General features: G+C 27.0%; 1 protein-coding gene across 1 annotated transcript; it reads right to left on the reverse strand.

Moving 5' to 3' along the window:
• Positions 1 to 951: 951 nt before the first annotated feature.
• LOC132942812 (uncharacterized) lies at positions 952 to 18,010 on the reverse strand. Its single transcript, XM_061011462.1, has 16 exons — positions 17,865 to 18,010; positions 16,015 to 16,204; positions 15,263 to 15,392; positions 14,220 to 14,463; positions 13,745 to 13,894; positions 13,322 to 13,403; positions 12,956 to 13,098; positions 12,084 to 12,222; positions 11,494 to 11,522; positions 7,366 to 7,555; positions 4,948 to 5,077; positions 2,336 to 2,585; positions 2,019 to 2,165; positions 1,793 to 1,877; positions 1,530 to 1,672; positions 952 to 1,269 (listed from the first exon to the last, which is right to left on the reverse strand). The coding sequence occupies exons 1-16, from the start codon at positions 17,952 to 17,954 to the stop codon at positions 1,123 to 1,125; spliced, it is 2,289 nt and encodes a 762-aa protein (XP_060867445.1). The 5' UTR covers positions 17,955 to 18,010; the 3' UTR covers positions 952 to 1,122.
• Between the last annotated feature and the right edge of the window lie 948 nt (positions 18,011 to 18,958).

The following is an 18,958-nucleotide window of genomic DNA, read 5'->3' on the forward strand; positions in this document are numbered from 1 at the left end:
TTAAAATTTGGCGCTTTTTGGCCCAACAAATAAAACTTAATTGATATTCATAGAAAAAAAAACTAAAAAAATTGAAATTTGAAATTGTCCGTAAACAGCTCAAAACAAGTCAAAATATTTTGAAAATGTTATCAAATATAGGAATTGATAAAATAAACATATTATGATAAAATTTAAAGAGTCTACGGTTATTCGTTTTTGAATTACAACAAAATAAGAAAATTGCTAAATGAGGAATCGAGTGAATATCCAATGTTGTAAAAATGTATACAACAAATGTTCATAAAAATTTATTTTGACTCTCAGGTAGGCAATTTTTTTTTTTGATTAAGGTAGAAAAACTTATGAGGAGTCTTGAATAAAACTGATTGGGTAACCCGCGGCAACAGGTCATTGGGTGTGGGGGAGGGAACTGTAGGTTTTTAAATTAGGTAGGTTGGTACACGTGTGTGTTGTGTTTTGGCAGAATTTCTAATGGGGCACCTATAGGTTTCTGCCGTGCCCCGGGTTGGGGGATGGTGGCACTTGTTCTCCGGACACCGTGACTTGCCCGAAGAAAAATGCCGCCCGAATTTTAATATTAACATTCAGTGAAAATGTCATGTATGTACTACGGTTATTTGCTTTAGAGTTACACCAAAAACCAAAATCAATTTTGCGTAAAAATCACTGTATTTTCTTAATTTTTGTTTTGTTTTTCCCTATGCTTTTGAAAACTATAGTTTATTGAGTCAATATATTGAGAATTTTAAATTTTGACCTCCCGAATGCACCAATTAGATTCACCATAACGATTAAATTTAATCTGAATCATCCAATCAATTAATTTTCAACATTAGTATGTTTATTATTATTTTAAACGTTTTATTTTAATAATTTATCTGTACAATTAAAATAATAACAAATTTATGAAAATCTAGCAAAACTAATATATTTATTGGGTATAATTTTGATATTTTGTTACAACACATTAACATTTTGCTGCTTACCATTATAATATTTAATAATTACGTTCATATTACTATTAACTATTTCTTATACAAATAAAGTCGAATACATCTTCACACGTAAGGATTAAGTTTTTCATTGAATTTAATATATTTCCCTTTTTAAAATATTATGTTATGATGATAATTGTTTCACTATGTATGGACCAATAACTAAATGTGAGTTTTTGTCCATCACAAAAGACTGATGACTGAATGGTATTTTGTCGATATAAAGCGTGCTCTTAATATTTGGTAAATTGTTCAGTAACCATTTAATGTCCTAAAATAAAATAAACAAACATAGTATTATGCAATACAATATTATAAGTTATAACACGAAACCAGGTGTTCTAACTTATCCATAAGTATGTATTATAAAGCTCATCGCGTAGCGGTAATAATATTTTTATATTACTGCAGCATTAAGCATTTTTTTTATTCAATATTATAGTTATGAGTATACTTTAATACTTGAATTTAATTAGGTTTAATCTAATGTTGACCTTCACTCAAAATTGTTGATAAAAATATGTACAGTACCTGTGGAGGCACAAGGTTGTCCCGTTTCGAATACATGATGATAGCTGGAGCTGTAATTTTACTTATGTCATACTCTGGAACTTGTCTGGAATGGTAATGTGCCATGTTTCCAATTGGTCCATAATCATAATTAGTAAATCGACCTATGGAAATTAATAATAAAATATATTGTTGATCTTAACTTGATGTAAATTAAAATATTTTATGCGTTACAAATTTTGAACATATATGTAAACAAATTAGTTTATTTGATCACTATTTACCTGATAACAATAATTGAAAATAGTGTTTAACCGTTTTCACTGACGTCGGCTGCGGATAAGTCGTAAATACATCTATGACGGGTTCCTAGACACAGACAAACATTTATTTTAGGTTGGTTTAATCTTATTACTGGAATAAAAAGGAACATTTTGTTTGAAATATTTAAAATAAATTTAAATTAGTAAAAATGTGTACCTAGGTACATTTTTCTCAGATAATACGTACAATATGAAGGGGATGATACATTCCCTGTATAATGTTCATCGATTGGACGCAAATGAATCCATACATTTTAAGTCTACATAATTGTCCAACTGCAATATTATCTGGATCACTGTTAAGTGATATGTAACGAAAACTGAAATCCGTTTTCTGAAAAATAACAGTTACAATAGTACCACGGTATACAATGTATATTTATGTTTAAGTACTATTTGCTCTAGTCCAAAAATATTCAAACTGTGAGTCACGGCTCTAAAGGGCGTCGTGAATACTTTGCAGAGAACTATTTAGATAAATTGATTTTTTTATGAAATAATTACTATGAATCTCCGAAGAGCTGCTCTAACAAAGTAGTACGGTAAACCCTGGTATCCAGATCCCATTCTACTAGCTGGCGCCATCAGGACTAAATTTCTGACTTTTTTATTGTACTCTGGTCTTTCAGCTAGTGTAATTAGAGGTATGGTTCCTCCGAGTGAAACACCCCCAACGTCAACTTTAGAATACCCAGTCACAGATATTACAAGATCAATGGCGGCTGGTAGATCGTAAATAGCTAATTCATGAAAGCTGAAACCAATAATACAATCAATACAACATGGTCATTATTATCTATTATACTGGCATTGATATTATGGAATTTAAGGGGTTTAACATTTTTCATCAGAACAAAACTCATGATCACAATTATTATACATAGGGTGATTCACCAAGTATGCTCACCCACTTTTTTCTTCAATAATGCAGTTATTTCAAATCAGATTTTGGAATTTTTAAATATACTTAAATACTATATTTTCAAATTCTAGAGATTTTTTATACTGCTTAAGGAATCTCCTGTGGAGATACAAATTCTGTTTTTCAAATGAGGACCCCTTTTAAATTATTTGGTGGATCATTTTTCTAAAAAAATTAACGTATCAGAATCAAAATCCGTACGATTAGTTTTTGAGTTATTTAACTTTATGTTCTAAGGATAAAAGGCAGTGGTTAAAGTGGGGGGGGGGAGGAGCCTTCTAATTTATGATAAGATTATGCGTCCCTTTTAATTTAAGTCTCCAAAGTCCGGGGGACGCTACTAAATTTTAGTAACTTATTAATAAAGGTAAAAGGTTACCTATACCTATGTGATATAATAAATTTAAATACATTATTAAACTGAAAGAATATGAATAGTTATATTTACTATAAATTATTTTTATTTGTTTATTTAATAAAATTTTTAAAATTAAAATGTAAACGCATATTATTTTTTTACACATTTTAGGCAATGAATTGCAATTTATTTTTTACTTAGCAGGCATTATATGTTTTAAATCATTTTCCTTAGGAGAAAATTTGATTTTACATACCATTAACATAAACTTTTTATGAACAAATTACAAAGGTGTGTGAAAGAAACAAATTATACCTAGTTTGTAGTGGGTTTCTTTAAAAAGTTTGGTTAGACATAGCCTTTGAAAGAACTCGGGAACGCTTCTCAATTTTTGGTAGGTTAGTCCCCCCTCAAAATTATTCCCAATTTAACCACTGATAAAAGGTCCATGATAATTAGCTTATAAGATATGGGGCTATGGTAATTTGAATATTGCCGTCATTAATATTAATCTATCAATATTAATAATTTGTAAAAATGGCGCAAGTTTAATAAAATAATAAATACTAGTTCCAATATTACAATTTTATTTTCCATGTCCAATATTTAGATCTAAAACTTGTGATATTTTACTTTTTGAATTTGAATTATTGTGTTTAGTAATTAAAATATCGAAAATTTACTTTTATACAAGCATAGATTAACTTATCTTCTACAATATTGATTATAGGTAATAATTTACTCTCAAACCGCTCAATAAACCATATTATTAAAAATACAAAAATACATTTTCATAGAATTTTTTAGTATTATTCATACCCCTTGAACGAAAAAAATGGGGGTGAGCATCATGCTTGGCGAATAATCCTGTATATGCAAATATATATAAATAATATATTAATATATATGTATAGGTAATGTATTAAAGTTGGAGAGCATAGAAATATACAATTTCTGGAAAGCCAGTAATAATTAATTTTCAAACTGTACGAATATAAGACATAAGTTTGTCTTTAATTTTGATTATTGACTACTTATTTACTATATACTAAATATAATAGTTTAGGGTTTTGAATATCAATATTAGTTCCTATAAATTATAAATTATATAATAAATTAATAACAAAGTTATGTTGTTGAATCATCGTACAATACAAATTGTCCCATATGAATTCCTTATTAAATCATAAAATAAAAAGCAAAGAGTAGATTTTATTTTCAAAATTGACAAAAAAAAAAAATAATTTTTTTATTAAAATGTATGTAATAGTATATATTATGAGTAATAATATAATCAATTCGTTTTATATAAATAATTAGTTACAAACTCATAAATAAATAAAATATTAAATAGGTATATAAGTACACTGAAAAATCGAAACAGTTGTTGTACTATAAAAATAGTAGGATTGACTGTACATTATAATTGCCATAGGGGTAGCTATAAGATTAATCAGATTTACTAAAATATTATAGTCAAGTTATTATAGTTATTCGAAATTAATGAAGATCAATAAATTACATTCTCAATACTATTTCTTCAACCATTGGTTTATTTTGTAACCAACGACTCAATTAATAAATAATACATATTTAGATTTCAAGTATCATTGAAACAAAAACAATCTAATAATCAAAAATTATGAAATTAAATTTTAGGATATGGTAAATAGTTCAGCCTATTAGCTTAAGTGTTGAATAAATTTATATCAGTTGGAACATGTTAATTACAAACAAAACAAATCACATTTTAATTGTGTCAAACAACATTTCCATCATATGCGATGCATTTCAATCATAATATAAGGTATACAATATATTATACTTTGCTCTCACCTGTAATCCCAATTTAAACTACTTAATTTAGGAACTATTCCTGTCCTCGGATCCTTAATTTTTTTGGACATACCCGTAACTCGGTAATTGAAAAGCCAAACGTCGAATCCTGCATCTGATAGCAGGTAACCTAAACGATTAACATTATTCATATAGGTATATAGAAATTAAAATTTGATGGCGAAATAGTTTTAAACCTTTGAAACTAAATAATGTTTTACTCTATAATGATTTAATTGCTATATGTTTGTATATAACGCCACTGATTAATAAAATATGTACAATTAATGTTTCACTGTGGAAAGAAAATATTTAGACTAAGAGATTTAATATATTTAATATCTTTTCTTCAAATGGTTTTATTTATAAGTTTATTTTATTTTTTGTAATAATTATAGGTATGTATATGATATAAATTATGGGAAAATATATGTGAGAAGCCCCCTAGTAAATTATACAACAAGAATATTATCTAGGAAATCGTTTGAAAATAATTATTAAGTAATCGAATAAAACGTTAGTTGTACCTATAAATATGTTTGTTATGGACACTAATACGATTGTGACCTTAGATCATATTATAATCAGGGTTAAGACTATCATAAATGGTTATACAAACTAGGGAACCTATTCTATAATGGTTTTATGATTTAGTTGATTTGGATTTTGATAGAGAGCCATAGAAAATACGTTAGAAATGCAATACAAATTAAAAATGAAGACACACTAGATTTAAATAATAGAAATCCAAAATACGTATTTCATTATGAAATTTAGTATTTTATATAACACGTTTTATATTTAGAAATGTTTAACAGATAGTTTTAAAACAAGTTAGGAAAGCTTACTCTGAGAGTGTGCTGAATTCCCGGTTTCTAATGAATTTTAATATTCCAACGCAATAAACTACAACTCCATACACAATTTCATAACCTAATTTTGTACTAGCGTTTTAATATTGGTTAGTATGAAACTATATTAAATTCTCATATTTTGATACTTTTAATACTGGCTAGTATGAATTTACGTCGAATAGAACCGTTAGTAAAACTATTCATTTGTTCAACTGTAATATTAAAATATTTATAAATCTCTAATTAAGTGTATTTATAGTTTTTTTGTTTTGAATTATGAATACTAATATATGTATTAAAATGAAAAAATGAATATTAACAATCGTAACTACGTAAACTAGTAACTAACTGACGGACACAACGGGTAGGTGTTCTAAACTTAGGTTTCGAAAATTAACAACCGGAGAAATCATAGACATTTTTATGTAAACTTTATAGTCCCTATGTGTGTTGAACGTCGTTGAGTAGGTCACTGTTATGGGTAATGGATGTGTTAAATTTTAATTAAATAGGTAATAAATTATTGCATACAAAAAACGATTCTGAGCGCAGGCAGCAGACTGTCAGCTGTCAGCACATAATTCCAAGGATAGGCATTTCAAATTTAAATATTTTACTGTGCATTTATATTGCTGTTAGTGATTTAATTTTCTGTTATTGATAAGGTAGGTTGAACTAAGTTTTGACAGAAATAAATCGCATATTATATTGTAAAATATTATATCATATAATATATTAATAGCTGTTATTCAATTATAAATAGGTAATTAGTTATGTATAAATAGCTTAAAAGAAATTTTAATATTTTGTTAATAGTCAGTACTTTACGAATGATACTATTTGAATTACATCAAAATAACTAAAATAGTTATTTTCTATTTAAATATCCAATTCCGTAAAAACTTGAACTTGTAATGTGTACTTACAGAAAAAATTGTGACTGTATTTTTGATATTTTTTAATTGAGTTAGGAGTAACTTATGGGGAACCTTGCATTTTGCCAAAGTTTTTTATCCATCAATAAATTATCATACATAAACAAAATAAATTTAAAATTTCTATAAATAACTCAAAAAGATCCAAAATATATTTTTTAAACGAAATGTCTAGAAATTGATTTTATAAAATATATTTTGTGCGAATTCGTGTCTCTAGAAATATTCATTTTTGAATTAAAAAAATAAAGGTGATTGATTATATTAATATGTTTGTATCAAAATAGGTATTGCGTAAAAAAATCGTAATTCTCTAATTTTTTCAGATTGTTTTGAAAAATTGGGAACCCATTCAATATTTTTGACTCTTTAAGTACAATCTGAATCAAATTTTCTATCAGAAAGCACTCTCGAACTTTAAGTTTTAAGGATTTTTTACTGCTACAAAAGGTGACTTAACAAAAGAAAACACACACACACACACACACATTGTAAAAACTCGTCAAACCGTTCAGAATCTAAAATAATGAAAATACATTTTACCATTATGTTATACAAACAAGATTACAAAAACGATACCGTACTCCCTAGATAAGAAAACTTTAATAATTAATAAATAGATTACTTACCGAGTGATTTGTTATGTGATACATATACAATGGACGTGGCAAACATACCGGATAATAAGATCACGGGTTTACCGATTGTTTTGTTACCATATTTACTATATGGTATTCGTTCCATACCTAACATAAAATGGTCTTCAGTTTGGTATTCATACATCTTAAGTGGGTATCCACTATTTTTGATTTTTTCCCACTTTGAACATAAAAATAACAATGTTGGTTTAGTTGTATTTAATAATTACATACACCATTAAAACATGCTATAGGTGAATATTTTAAAGCTTAGCTAACTTTTCAAGTTCTAAATGTATCATCTACTCATCACATTGGTGTAAGTATTTTTAAAAGAAATTAAATGTATCCGGTCCAAAAACTAGTTTAATTATTGTCTATTTCCTATCACTTATTAAGTAGGTATAATACTAGGTAACTATAGTGAAAATGTACTTACGGTTTCTTTAGATGACACAAAATATTGTGTACTACATAGAATCGTCACCCAAAAATATATCTTATAAATATCCATATTTGTTTAAAAAATAATTCTCAAATACTTAAAAAATAATAAATACGCAGTAATACTTATTTCAGAACATGTTTTTATTAGTATGTTAAAATAATTAATTCTATTATGTGATGTGATGTTTAAAGTTTGTACAAAAATATATTAAGATTGAGTATTGAAAGAATAAAGTTAATTTGTTACTCTTAAGTATATATTCTGAGTGGGACCCCCAAGGGCATTAGTGTAGTATTTAATTACAAATTTATAAGTACCGCGAAGTCATAAAAAAACATTAGTTTTTGCTAACGATTTTTTTTTAACATTTCAAACTTAGCGAGTTAATTTTATTATAGGTGCTACCTATATTATACTACACATTTCTAAATTATTAAAAAAAATCAACTTAAAAAACATTTGGTAGTTCTGTTAATGTAATTATAACGTAAATGTTTAGGTTTAGGTATACTCAGTAAGTATTCAGATGAAAAAAAAATATATTGAACATTTCAAAACCTTAATTTCTATGAAAACTGACTAACTTTTTCATTATATAGTTAATTTGTTAAATTGTAATACTGTTAAATTTGATTTATATCCATGTAAAATGTTTAAGTGGTATTATTGAAATTGGTAAATTGTAATTGATAGTGATATTTATTTAACGATATTAAAATTAAAATCCGGTATAAAATAATTAAAAAAAATGGTAAAAAATATTAATTATGATCATGTGAATAGTAATGATGGACAATTTTTATGGAAATACAAATACCATAAGTGAATTATTCATAAATTTTAATAAGTTAATAGTTGGCGTTTGAACAAAATAATGTTTTATTTCTCAGAAAATTACAAATTTCTAATAATACGATATCCATTTATTTTATGTTATTACTTATATATATCAGTTAAAATTAAAATTTACTGGTAAAAAATTGTATCTATGAATGTAATGTATGATAATTCCCGCATAATATCTAAACGAATATTTTTTTTGAAATTCTTTAATTTTTTTCTTATAACAATTAATATAGGTACTCAGTACCTATATTAAGTACAGGGCGGACAGACTGTTTTCACTCAAAATCGTTTTTCGTACCTATATAAAGATTTTATATCATTGAATTCCAATTTAACACATCCATTATAGTGACTCATACGACACCCAATGTATAGTGGAGCGGTACTTGTTCAACAATTTTTAAATTTAATTAGTGTTTTATTCATTTAAAGGTGAAAAATTATGTTATGTAAGTTTTATGCTAAAATTATATTTTTTTTTCAATTATATTACTCTCGTTGGTTCTGTTTCCCCAGTATCGTTATACACTTATAACTTATAAGTTATAAGTATGAAGATAATAACATGCGATACCTAACCGTAAGAAAATGTATTAAAATAATACAATAATTTTTATAAACAAATTACATGACGTTTTGGCAGCTAAATATCTAAATTCTACCTATATACTATCTATATCTACATTAGAATCATGGGTCTATTATGTTTCTGGTTAATAATCGTTTTTATTTATTTGTTTAAATTGTAATTGAGTTGGGAATTTCAAATAAAATATTAGTATTTAATCTTTTTTTGGGAAATACACCGAGTTTTTCTAAAAAAGGTACTTTGTAATAATACAGAATCAAGTTTAATTTTTATAACTTTTCTGTTGGTTTTAGTAGCCAGCTAATGACTGTAATTACATAAAACAATATGAGTACCATAGTAGGATTATATTATGATCAATAAACATATTGTATTAAAAATATCACACCACCAACATTTTCTGATTAGTTGTGTGAACAGTTTATAGTGTTTATACCAGTACACGTGTACCGGCGTATTATTTGTCAAATATTTCAGTCGTTAAAATACCTGTTTTGTCTACAATACTTTACATTACTAGACTATGATTCTTGCCAAATAAATGAATATTAGCAATAATTTAGCATTCATGTTAACTATTTACGGGAACTCGTCCTGAGGCATAACTGTACTGCACGTATCTATAGAAACCAGGACATTGCTAATTCATGTAAACGGGTTAATACAACTGTAAAGTAGTTAGGTTAAAACCAAAGAAAGGTTAAAAGTGTGATCAGATATATCATAGGTACTTGATGTAAATAGATATATACCACAAGAAAGACATAACTTGGATGTCATCATCATAACTCCACAAAATTTTGATCATATTTGCACCTATATGTTATAAGTTATTACTTTTTAATAACTGATAGATACTGGGGCGGATCCAGAGTTAGAAAACGGTGGGTCAGGACATTTCAAGGGGCCACTTATTAAAACCAGATTAGAAATCTATACTTGTGTACTAGGTATATAAAACAAAAAAATTAATTTATACTATATGTGTGTTTATTTGAGGGTCCTAGTGTCCAACTACCCAAGATCTGAAAAGAGGCCAATTTGATCAGCAAATGTTAACTGTGGGTCAGCTGACCTCCTGGACCCCCCCCCCCCCCCCCTAGATCCGCCCTAGATACCTATTTCATATAATTATAATTTGTTTTAAAATATTATTAAAATTTGTTAAATAAAAAATTATTCTGGTTTCAGATCAACTGCAGTGTTTTAGTTTCAGTTTATTCGGGTGTTTTGGGAAAAAATCATTCGGGTTATATGCGTTTCAAGGGTTTGATTTCAGGGGCTATTTTTTAAGGTTTTGGGTCAATTCTTTAGTTGTTTAGTCTCTACGTTTTGCCGGATATGATGTGGCGTATTGTGTTTAATTTAAAACATCTAAACTTTGTGTAATAATATATGTTGGTATATTTTTACATGGATAAACAAAATTACAGCACTCGCTGCTTATAGTTTGTATAATATTGAAACATAGAACGTCGTTTATAAGAAAACATACATTTTTATTAACAAACATTTTTTTAGAAAACAATAAGTTGGTTCCTAAAATAATAATCCAGTGAAAATTCTAAAATAAATTTAAATGCAATTATGTAAAAATGTCTTTCTGTATGATTTGATTATTATGTTATGTAGCGTAAGGAAAATACGAGACAATACTAGGGCAATTTTTTTTTTATGTACAACCTACAATATCATAGTTGATAATTATTTTAAATGGCATTTTATATTCCATGGAATATGTGCACATTTCATGAGCTTTACCGAGTGATGGACTACATTGATTCTTCTCTCGAAACAAAAAAAATACTGTTCAAAACTATTAATTGATGTAAAATACCATGGTGTCACGAAGGTTGTTCAAACTAAAAAAAAACATTCTCTACACATTGGTATTGTCTTTTACTAAAATCCTACTTTGAAACCAGAATAAATAAAGTCAATTTCGAATCAACATTCTCCAATACATATGATATATAGGTACTATTAGCTAGTGTTATATAGCTGGCGTCACTAAAGGAAGTGATATCACTTCCTTCCTCTATATTATCTTTATTATAGACATCCCAAAAACCAATAATAACCTAATTGGAACCTACGCTGATTACACGGCCATTTTAGCTGCCAATCTTAATTGAGTCAAAACAAGTCAATTACTCCAAACTTATCTTAATGCTTTATATCGATAATTCAAAACATGGAAAATTAAAATAAACTCATCAATATCAGCTCATGTTACTTTCATTCTTTGACCAAAAGATTCCCCAGCTATAAAATACAACCATACAACACTGTCTATGGTTTTCTATTCAATAGAAAACTTTTGTGAGGCCCCATTCGCAAAAACAAACGTAAGCAACTATAAATTTTATAAATTTTCTTACACATTCTAAGACGCTGCCTCTTTTAATCTAATTTAAATACACCATGTTTCTATAATATAAATGCATTTTTTAACCAATCTGGTCTTATGGTATTGCTAATTGGTTACGCCAAACTCTTGACAATCAGATAATCTGATTTTTTCAAGCCATATGTCTGTATAGTTTCTAAAGTTCCTTGGTTTGTCACCGACAGTTTATTACATGAACATATTTTCAAAATCAAAATCATGCCGGTCGTACAATATATATGCAATTATAATGGTTAAGACATCTGTAAAAACTGTTAGGTAGGTATACATTAGTAAAATTAAATTCTTCTATTCAGAGAATAATGAAATTAAGAGTCACCATTTGAGTATTGATACAAAATTCAACAACACATTTATTTATTTTTTATAATAAGTAGGTACATTTCAAATTTAAAAAATTTAATAAAATTAATTACTATTTTCCAATAAATGTTTAGCAATTAAAAGGTTAATAGGTTTAGCATACGGGCTTATAGCGAATCCCATGTGACTGAATTTCTTCACCATTGTGATGTTCTTGATATTGGGTAGTCGGTCCACTAACCATTTTACGTCCTGAAATTGTATACATATTAAAAAAAACATTTTTTTAATACTAATATTAATATTTATAAACTTTTACATTTTATTCAATAAAGTTCATCTAAATAAATTGGTTTATTTTCCTCACCAGCATTTTCAACAGTAGGTCTACAGTTTTTATACATCGTCAATATATTAATAATGAGAGTGATGATTTAATATTACATTTTTCGAACATGATTGGACTTTAGTTTAGTATCTATATATCCATAGTTAGGTATATAAATGTAAAATTAGTTTTTTTTAGTAACGGATAATCATATTGGGTAAGTAAATAATTCGAGTTATTAGAACTTCATTAAAAAAAAATAGCGGAATATGTACAAATATTTTAGTGAGGAAGGTATTCATGTCAACTCAACGGGTGAGATAAAACGAAGTGGGCACAATATTGTAAACATGTGTAAGTGTAATTTATTCAAAGGTATCTAGTACATAATGTTTGATAAACAATATATATTATATTATGCCTAGTCAGTGTCGTTCTTAGAAATTTTCAACAGGGTGGATGGGGTTATATATAGTTTCTAGGAACATATATAGGGAGGGGGGCTATCGGCGCACCTAAAAACGGCAAATGGGAGGGGGGGTCATGGGGTTTAACCATGGTCCCCTCCGCGAGCATGCCCATGTGACTAGTGTATAGTGTATACACGTTTTGTCCAGTTATTACAATTTAAAATAATTGTTGTTTTAATATTCATACCTTAGGTGGAGCAATAATATCATGTTTTGATTGATAAACATATGTCGGCGCTATCACTTTAGATAAATCATAATCAGGTGGAGAAGTGGAGTTATAATGCTTTATATTTCCAATTTTCCCATAATCATACTTTCGGAAATAATCTGAAAAGTTAATGATAATTTATTAAACAAGATAGTTATAATTAGTCAAGATATGTATTCCATATATATACATATATTTTTGATGATCAATAATCTATAGATTAATAGATTTATAGAAAACTCAATTAAACTGGCGAGCTTAATAAATGCAACCGCAAAATATGTTACAAAGTAAACCGCTTATTTATATTATTGTATATGACAAACAATTTATTGTGCTTACCCTGAAGTATGAGTTGGTAATAGTGAGTCATAACTTTAACAGATGTTGGCTGAGGATATGTTCTCAGTATTTCAATGGTATTCTAAGAAAAACAAATATTTTTATGATAATTAAGAGTGAGGTGTGTGATGTGTTTTTAGTAAACATAATACATTATTGTAATGATTCAACAATTATGCCATGACATTGTATTCTTCCCAAGAAACTGGTATAGATGGTTTTAACTTTTTAATTTGTAATTATTAGCTTTTATAATTATTTGAAAATAGATATAATACATTTTACTTTATGCGAATAAAATATATAATTATAATAAATTAGACACAAGTAAATATAATTTATTATTATAATTTGAGTTGTATGATTTAGACGTGTCAACTCCAATTTGTTCATCAACATTTAAAAAAATTTTGATTTACGTACGTAATTTATTGGTAGAAGGTTGCCTTGTACTTGAGTCATTACATAAAGACAAAAAAATTTCATGTATTTCTTCTCTTTACACTGTCGTCCTAGCCATTGGTCGTCTGGGTGTTTCATCTTAGGTACGTATTCTCTACCTCTCAAAGGCCTCTTATAATTTATAAATAACAGAATATGATTAAAATATGAATAGTTTTGCATTAATATGCAATTTATTATGAACATATATTCACATAATATATAATTATACAAATATAAAATATAAATTTAAAAGTAACGTCATAAATTGATTTCAGTAATTCTAAAGAATAAAAAATGTATAATATTTGTAAAAGATACATTGTATCCACCCGAAATATTATTATTTGAATTTTGAATACTTCAGCTGTCTTCACGTAATATATTTTTACTATGAAAACACCGGAAGATAAATTCTTTATACCAACAAATATTACGTATTACAAATGGTACTTACATGGAATAAATAGGGGAATATCTTTAAAATAATAAGCCTTCGGTCGTAGTACTTCATCCTGGCCGTCGGCACTATCAACACTAATTTGTCAATTTTTTCGTTGTATTCTGGCCTCTCGGCTAGTGCAATCAGGCATATGGTAGCTCCGAAAGAATAACCACCCATGTGTATCTTAGAATACCCAGTTTTGTTTAAGATAAAATCAATGCCAGCTGTCGTATCATATATTCCCAATTCGTCAAAGCTTAAATATTAAATTATTAATTTTAGTTTAATTATTATGTCGAGTAGGTATAACAGGAATATCAGACAGATAAAATAACTTTTGTTCTAATAGTCACTTGCGCTACATGTATAATATAAATAATAATATTTTTATTTTTTAATTTAGAAAATAAAAAATAAAAAATTTTGATTTAAATTGTTTTAGAAAAATTCAAAATAGTCAATAAGTAAATCTGATAATAAGAACAATATTTATGGTAAAAACACTTATCTAAGTCAAGTAGTCTAATTTTAAAATATCAATATTTTTTTAATACTTAAATTAATTTAGCACGTAGGTAATAACTTTTTTTTAAATATTATGTTTGGGAATATCCTGACATGAGTGTATTTCTTAAATTATTTTTTAACCATATAATTTACACAATTTTTGTTATACGTTTAAGTAACACCATTTTTTTGTGTCAGGTGTTTCCGTTACACCTGTATAGTAAATATATTGCATATTCAATTATTTTATATATTTCTCTTATGTATATATAGGTACCAAACTGGATTATAAATAAAAAACTCTTTTAATGGGCTTAAAAATGTTGGGCATGAATAAACGTAGCGTGACGAATTGCAGCCACCGCGCCACGCCAAGCCACAGGTATAATGTGTTTTATTGAAACATAATGTGATTACTGATTACTCACAGAGCTATCATAAAATAAACAATTATACAATATAATGTGCTGATTTAGATTTATATCATACTCTTTAGACGCTGTATGCAATATAAATTATTTCAGAAAGAATAACACAGTTGATCTTACCTGAAATCCCATGATATATTTCTCAATGGAGTTACTAGGCCGGTTCTTGGATTTTTGATATATTTAGAAATTCCAGCAAGCCGAAAATTGAGAAGCCAAACGTCAAAACCAGCATCAGATAATATGAAACCTTTGTCCGGTAAACATTACACTATTAGTATAGATTATATTATTATCTACTATTATACAACAATATGCATTGGTAAGTTTGTCTTTTATTTGTACCAGTTGATATTTTGATTGAAACAAAATACAAATGCGTCGCTATTCCTTAAAAATGTATTTATTCATATTATTATTCCATAATTATCTACTTATTATACTATTTTATAATTGTCATAATATTCAATACATGTATTATAGGTAGATGGGTAGATATTATAAAAAATTGAACATTTTCAAACTCTAATTTAACTAATGGTAGTATTCAAATAAGATTATTTAAAATTTACATATCATTCTATTAATTTGAAATTGATTTACGTATTTGTCTTATTCTATGATTAGGTTAGGTGGTCTTAGGCTTACATTATGCCATCATATTATTTTCCTAACAATAGGATTACAAAAATTAATATACTATCATTTTAATCCTGTCAAGTACAATAATAACTAATAAGATACTCAATAATACAATCAATTGATATATTAACAATACTGTACGGTATTTCGGTTAATGTGTGCTACACTACGGTATAAAAATTATAATTAAATATTATTTATGATACAAAAATTTATCAAAATATACTTACTGAGAGATATATTGTTAAGAGTATAATACATTGACGTCCCATACAGGCCATGCAATAGAATTATAGGTTTTCCACTCGTTTTATTCCCATTTTTACTATACGGTATTCGTTCCAAACCCACCATGTAATGGTCTTTAGTTTCAACTTCATACGTTTCTACTGGATATCCATTACTAATTATTTGATCTGCCTTCAAGTCAAAAATAAAAATATATAATTGACTAAATTAATACAAAAGAAGGTGAGTAAGTGGATGTTGGTATGCTGTACAGTAGGTTACAAGTGGGTCACTATATAATGAATGGTATTAAATTTTAATTCAATGATTTAATATCATTGTATACGAAAAGATTCTGAGCGGAGACGAGTTGCCAATGTAGGTATTGTATATTATATTCATATTGTTATTACTATTATTATTTTATTATTAATACGGTACCTAGCCTTAGCGGCTAGCCAGTAAGTTGAATTAACATTAATATGTAAATGCAACAAAATAACTGAAATGTACGTAAACAGCTCAAAACAAGTCAAAATATTTTGAAATTGTTATCGTATATACAAAATGCTAATATAAACATTCAGTGGAAATTTCATGCATCTACGGTTATTTGTTTTAGAGTTACGCCAAAAACCAAAATTAATTTTTTCAAATGTGATTTTGTGTAAAAATTCCCGTTCTTCCTTAATTTTTGTTTTGTTTTGGCCGGCGTTTTTGATAACTACTGGGAAATTTTTACTTTTCACCCCCTAAAATACCAACTAGATTCACTTTTCTATCAGAAAAGATGCTGTTGAAGAAAATCTAAGCATTTGTTCTGTCTAAAATGTGATAACAGACACAAAAAAATAACACACATAATTGTAAAAACAATACATTTATCGCTCCTCTCAGAATCTAAAAAAAAAAAACAGAAATACTAATCATATTTCAAGTTGTTTTTCCACAATCATAAATTGAGATTCAATGGCAAAGGATAAAAAAAAAATAAAAAATAATAGCTGCTAATTGTCTTAATTGCAACGTGTCTTTCCTACTGGTAAGTTGTGCTATGTATTGTGTTTATACCTACGAAAAACAAATTAAAAAATAATTTCTTAGTTGATATTTTTGAATGATAAGATTATAATGATATATATAATGAGATTATAATTATAATTATGAGTTATGACTATAATTTAGTTCAATAACCAATAATTGGGGACCCACAGCTATTAAAATTAAAATTTCTTTTTTTCGTCTTGCTCTTTTATCTGAACTCAAAATAAAATATAATATTTTTTTTTTTTTTTTTTTTTTTTTTTTTTTTTATTAAACAACTATCCGCGGCGTCTATGGCCATTGGATGTGACAGTACATTATTGTCCAAAATATAATATTGTTTTTACGTTACTTAATAGTTTGAAATAGGTAATCTATCCATTACAGAGTTAATTTATAAAAATGTAATAACTAATTTGCAATAAATATGCAGTACAAAGTGACCCTTAGTGTAGTCGGGTGGGTGTGTACCGTGTACGAGGACAAATATGGTGGTACACTGTATATTTAATATTTATACATAATATTGTTAAACATTTTGTATAAAAATGATCATAATTTAATGTAGGTACCTACTATTAAATCAATCCATCCTATGGTTAATATTAGTTTCTCACTCATTAAAACAATTAATAATTCTAAAACTTAAATAACACATTTTTGAAATAAATAATTGGGTTGATTGTTGGAATGTGAATCAGTGACCATAATATGCGTATTATAAATTGTTCATTTTTATGAAATAGCTAAATCATTATCGTTATTGAAGATACGTTTTAAAAATAATATACCTATAGGTAATACTTACGGTTGAGAAAGCAGAAACATAATGCTGCTGTACACTCATTAAAATACTAAAAGCAAAAGCTTCTATATAAAATATCTTATGTATGTGCATTGTCGGTGTAATATACACAAATTACAGCTTTGTAAGTGCAGATGACTACAATTGGTGTGGATTATATCGTTTGACGAAACTGTTATAAGAACATTTTTGAGTTGATCATTTATTATAATATATGAAATGAAAAAATTAAGTCCACTCGAAATAAGTAAATAAGTGAATAAACATTGGAATATCAGATTCTTAAACTTAAATGACAATTCATCTTAGACTGTATATAGAAATAAAATAAACAACAGTAGTGATAATGTCAACACCACTTAAATGGTGAGTTTTTATATGCTGCAATATTGAAAATTCAAGGTAGGCAATGAATAATATTTGATTTAACGATACTTAAAATAATTGTCATGTAATAAATGTATTATAAAGTTAATAAACCATTTGTTGCTGTGTACATAAATTTAATACCAAACATAATCGTTTGTTCATTCGGTATTAAATTGTATAATACCTGACACTAATCATGTTTTATACGTATTCGGTAGAGTCTATTTAAATGTTTAATTCAACGTGTTTAAATATAGCATATTGTAAATAGACATTTATTAGGTTGTTATTACATAGTTACCGATTGAATCAGTTAAACAATTATATTAATTAATAATATTTCTCTAGAGATTAACATATTTTTAATTTTTGTCTTTCTTACATATCGCTCAGTTGCATTGAAGTCTTAACAATATAATGTAAATGGCCAGTAAATTTATTTGAATTTTAAGATAATTAAATATCCTTATCTTATAACTTATTTAAGGGGATTCGAAACCGTGATTTTCTATTTTGTCTAACACACACGCAACATAGGATTTTAGACTGATTTTTTGTCAAACATACCAATTGATCTAATGAAGCGATAAAAATTCTAGAAACAGGGTTGAATTTGTCGTTAAGTCTTCTTGAAATCGACCTTCCACATTTTTGATATTATCCCCCAAATTCCTAAATATGTCATATTAAAAAAAGAGTATTTGGAGAAGTTAAAATCAAAAAATCAA

This window comes from Metopolophium dirhodum, chromosome 4, assembly GCF_019925205.1.
Source record: "Metopolophium dirhodum isolate CAU chromosome 4, ASM1992520v1, whole genome shotgun sequence".
Taxonomy (NCBI): domain Eukaryota; kingdom Metazoa; phylum Arthropoda; class Insecta; order Hemiptera; family Aphididae; genus Metopolophium; species Metopolophium dirhodum.

Bases quoted from the DNA above. Each gene is read 5' to 3' on its own strand.
- LOC132942812 (XM_061011462.1), bottom strand. From the start codon at position 17,954: ATGCACATACATAAGATATTTTATATAGAAGCTTTTGCTTTTAGTATT. The intron at 13,895-14,219 runs GTAAGTACCATT...ATAAATTATAAG, and splicing joins TATTCCCCTATTTATTCCAT to AGGCCTTTGAGAGGTAGAGA. The intron at 1,878-2,018 runs GTACGTATTATC...GTCTGTGTCTAG, and splicing joins TGTATCATCCCCTTCATATT to GAACCCGTCATAGATGTATT.